The sequence below is a fragment of the Mandrillus leucophaeus genome, unplaced genomic scaffold (genome assembly GCF_000951045.1).
Source record: "Mandrillus leucophaeus isolate KB7577 unplaced genomic scaffold, Mleu.le_1.0 Scaffold171, whole genome shotgun sequence".
Lineage (NCBI taxonomy): Eukaryota > Metazoa > Chordata > Mammalia > Primates > Cercopithecidae > Mandrillus > Mandrillus leucophaeus.
Window position 1 is genome coordinate 55,279 of NW_012101710.1, and position 4,656 is coordinate 59,934.

Genomic DNA, 4,656 nt, shown 5'->3' on the forward strand with positions numbered 1-4,656 from the left:
GCAATCATAGCTCACTGTAGCCTGGAACTCCTGGTCTCCAGTGGTCCTCCTGCTTCAGCCTCCCGAGTAGCTGGGACTACAGGTGCACACCATGCCCAGCTAATTTTTTATTTTTATTTTCTAGAGAGATCGGGGTCTCGTTATGTTGCCCAGGCTAGTCTTGAACTCCTGGCCTTAAGCCATTCTCCCGCCTTGGCCTTTTAAACACTTGTCTCTGCTTCATGACTTTTCTGTGATATGGGCTTTCTCCTGCCTAGAGGGGGCCTCCCCAGTTTTTGGTATCATATTTGTGTCGGCATTTAGACTTCATCTCCAGAGGCAGAGGTTTCCTGAGCCACAGCTGCCTGGTGGCAGAGGCTGTACCATCCACCACCTGAAGTTTGGCTTGGCACCCTGGGGAACTCGTTGGAAATGACCACTATGAAAAAGTGGTGGCTGACCCTCTGCCAGCGTGTGCTGCCTGGAGGCTTCCAAGCCAGGGGCGTCTGGAGAGGCGCTTGCGAGTGGGGCTGTGCAGCTCTCATGGATGGTTAATAAGGGCTGGCTGGAGAGGCTCTTTGCGGGGTTTTGTTCTGTGATTCCAAGTACTCACTTTGAAAACTGACCACAGGAGGCTGAGGTCAGATTCGAGGGCGATTTGAAGCCGCTGGTGTAGTGTGCACAGGCCAAGCCGCACGTTTGTGATGTGAGCACTGTCTGAAAATGCTTTTGTTGTACATTAAATCGAGGCCTTTGATGAGTCCGTGGGGGAAGCTGCGGCTGGCTCTGAGCTTCTTAGGATTTGACAAGGAGACTCGTTGCACCTTCCTCAGAGGAAGAGAAACAAAGGCTTTGCTCCTTTACTCCTTTATGGCCTGGCTCGATGGAACCTCAAGGCTCCATTTGCTTATGACCTGTACTGGGATGTCCGTGACACCTGTTACAGCAAGTTCACATCTTCAGAAAGCCAGGAACAATGAAAGCCTTTGCCGTGGTGAATTGTCAGCAGTGGGCTATAGGAACAGGAGAATGGCCAGCCACCCACCCCACAGGGCAGACGTCCGCGTTCAGAACCCGGTCTTGGGTGTGCGAAGCTGTCGGAAGTATTTCTGAAGAGTTCAAGGTCGTCGGAGAAAGCACAGCTGCTGGCTGACCTGGGCTAGTTCTGGAGGAAGTGAATGGTGATCTGATTTCAGGACTCATCCATGACAGCTCTGGCTGGCAGTGAGAGGCTCCAGAGAAGATGAGCGATGCCTCAGTGATATTAGAAAGAGGCCAGTTCACAGTGTCAGCTCTGGAGGCCAGGACAGTTCCACTGTTTAGTTCCCTAAGGGATAGCATGGCTCCTTTTCTTTGGGGGGGGTTCCCTGGTTGCTTTCTCTGGCCCTAGGCAGCCACCGTCTTTTACAGAAGCCTTCTGCAGTACCCGCAGCGCGACAAGTGAGTCAAGCCTGGACAGTGTCAGTCGACTGCTGCGGAGTTTAGTACTGACCCGGGTCACAGTGGCAGGCGACCTATCTGGTGTTCACTGGGACCCAGACCACTCTTTCCAGAGCTTTCCAAAAAACAGGCTTTCCTCCTGGCTCACTCATCTGCCGCCTTTGTCTTCGGTGAGAACATGAGCATGGAAGTGGGGTAGAGTAATGGAGAGATGTGTGCGCAGTTTTCCAGTATTTTCCTGCCTTGTGGTCCAGCCTCACATTTTACAAATCGGAGACCTGCCTTCCTTTTTCTCTGCCCTCCTGCCCCCACAGAGGTTCTGGAGGGAGACTGAGAAACCATCTGGAACTCCTGGCCCTGGGCACACTAAGGACATTAGAAGTGTGATTGTATGACACGCCAACGCGTCCCAGGCTGTTTTCCAGTTTCCCCAGGAGACTGCATCTCTGTGGCCTGGAGCGCCGGGCACCCGTGGCCTGTGGTGGGCGGGACGCACGCATTCCGGCCATGCCTGCACCAGCTCTAGAGGGCCCTTTGTTCCCGCTGTGCTTGTGAGGCCACTCAGTGCTGCCATCCCAGGGAGCATCTCCTTCAAGCCAGGATGGGTCTCTTGCCCGGAGGGGTAGATTCTGGGGGTTTGTGCCTGGAATGTCTGATGGTTGATTCTGTTAACTTGGCTGCGATTCGTCTGTTTTCCTGGTTCCACTGTGTTTGTGACCCATTTCCCACGTCGCAGCCTGTGGGGCAGGAGACACGGGGTTTACGGAGAGGCGAAGCTTTGCCTTCGGGCTGCCCGCTGCTCTTCTGTGGTTGTGACGGTGCTGGGGGCGGCTCCGGGTGGGGCGCTCCCTGATGCTCACTGCACACGGGCACTGCGCCCAGCACTTCCCAGAAACCCAAGCCCTGCAGTGGAGCGTGTCTTACCGTGGCGACCTCATTGTGCTTCCTAGTAATGGCTTTCCTTGAAGGGCGCTCCAGCGCCCTTTAGTCCTCTCCTCTTGACAAGTGAGTCAAGCCTGGACAGTGTCAGTCGACTGCTGCGGAGTTTAGTACTGACCCGGGTCACAGTGGCAGGCGACCTATCCTGTGTTCACTGGGACCCAGACCACTCTTTCCAGAGCTTTCCAAAAAACAGGCTTTCCTCCTGGAAAGAAAGGAGAGGACCTTTAGTCCTCTCTGTCTCTGGTGGCCCTTCAGGCTCTAGCCACATCCTCTACTCAGGTGCTCTGGTGGCAGGTCTGTGGGGCCAGGATGCCCATGGCCTGTTATGTCCATCAGGTTTTGAGATGGGGTCTTGCTCTGTTGCCCCAGCTGGAGGGCTGTGGCACGATCATAGCTCACTGCAATCTTGAACTCTGGGCTCAAGCCATCCTCCAGCCTCAGCCTTCAGAGCAGTGGGTACAGTGCACGCCACCATGCCTGGCTAATTTTTAGTTTTCTTGTAGAGTTGGAGTCTTACTATGTTTCCCAGACTGGTCTGGAACTTCCGGGCTCAAGCCATCCTCCCACCTTGGCCTTCCAAAGTGCTGGGACGACGGGCAGGAGCCACCGCCTGTGGCCTCATTTGCTCTTGGTGCTCACGATGATTGGCGCTAACCTCTCTTACTTTTTCTCCCAGGCCACGGCCTCCCCACGTCCTTTGGCTGAAGCCCCCGGTTCTCATCCATGAAGCCTCGCCCACCATGTTTTATGGGACGCACTTCATCATGTCCCCGCCCACCAAGAGCAAACTGAAGCGGCAGAGCCAGCTATTGTCCAGCATGCTGTCCCGGACGCTGACCTACAAGTACCGGGACCTGGACTCCACCTTCTCTAGCCTGGGTGCCAGTGACGATCCCGCCGAGCTCTCCACCCAGCTCTCAGCCCCTGGTGTCCTGAAGGTGTTTGGTGACAGTGTCTGCACAGGAACCCACTACAAGAGTGTCCTGGCCACCGGCACCTCCAGTGCCCGTGAGCTGGTGAAGGAGGCGCTGGAGCGGTACGCCCTGGACCCTGGGCAGGCCGGCCAGTACGTGCTGTGTGACGTGGTGGGCCAAGCCGGCGACGCCGGGCAGCGGTGGCAGGCCCAGTGCTTTCGGGTGTTTGGGGACAGTGAGAAGCCCCTCTTGATCCAGGAATTATGGAAACCCCGAGAAGGTTTATCCCGGAGGTTTGAGCTGAGGAAGAGGTCGGACGTGGAGGAGCTGGCAGCCAAGGAGGTGGACACCATCACGGCAGGTGAGGAGGGCCACAGGTTCAGGAAGAGCCGTGGGTCTGAGTGCTGAGAAGGCCAGCCAGGGGAGGGGGAGAAGGAGTGGCGCAGGGGATGCATGGGGCAGGCTTGCTCTGCAGGAGGCAGTTGGAGCCCATGTCCTGGGTGTTTGAAGGCTTCCTCTTTTGTTTTCTGAGACAGGGTCTTGCTCTGTCATTCAGGCTGGAGTGCAGCGGCACAACCAGAGCTCACTGCAGCCTTGACCTCCTGGGCTCAAGTGATCCTCCCACCTCAGCCTCCTGAGTAGCTAGGACTATAGGTGCACCACCATACCCAGCTACTTTTTTACTTTTTTTAGAGACAGGAGTCTCGCTCTTGAACTCCTGCCCTCAAGCGATCCTCCTACGTTGGCCTCCCAAAGAAGGTTTCCTCTTGAACTCACCATTTTCACCTCAGCTGTCTGGGAAGTCGTCTGTCTACATGGCAGGAGGCTGGCTGGTGTTCCTCAGAGGCTCCTGATATATTCTTGCAATATTTGAGGCCACATCTGTTCTTCTGTCTGATCAGATCATTGTCCAGCTCTCCAGCAGTCATCTCATTGACCATAGCAACCACGCATGCCTTGTTAAATACAGGGTCCCGGCAAGTCCCTTAGCACCTGCAACCTTGTCGGGGAGTTTTTGGGGCAATGAAGTGAAAAGACAATCAAGGAATCTGTCCCAGGCCAAAACCTAGGTGGCACTGCCTGGTTGCACGGTCTCCAGAGGTGACTCAGATGCACTCGGTGCACCGCGGGTCTGTGGGTGCCTGGGCGGTGGGAGGCCTTCCTGAGGAGGGCCTGGCCATGGGCAGCTGATCACTGTCTGTCTGAGGAGTGCCAAGAGCGGTGGCAGCATTGAGTGCCTGCCCCAGGGCTTGAGAGCCCCGGGGCCTGGGGCCCACCATGTCTGGTGATTTATTCAATTGGTGGAAAGAAGTTGATTATCTTAATAGATATGTGTCATAAAAAATAATTTTGGCCAGGTGTGGTGGCTCACACCTGTAAT

General features: G+C 55.7%; 1 protein-coding gene across 1 annotated transcript in view; it reads left to right on the top strand.

Moving 5' to 3' along the window:
* RADIL (Ras association and DIL domains) overlaps window positions 1-4,656 on the top strand; it is an 89,209-nt gene that overhangs the window by 1,114 nt on the left and 83,439 nt on the right. The window contains exon 2 of the mRNA XM_011976916.1: window positions 3,038-3,636. Coding sequence (XP_011832306.1) covers window positions 3,102-3,636 — 535 coding nt within the window. The 5' untranslated portion in view covers window positions 3,038-3,101. The remainder of the gene's footprint in view (window positions 1-3,037; window positions 3,637-4,656) is intronic.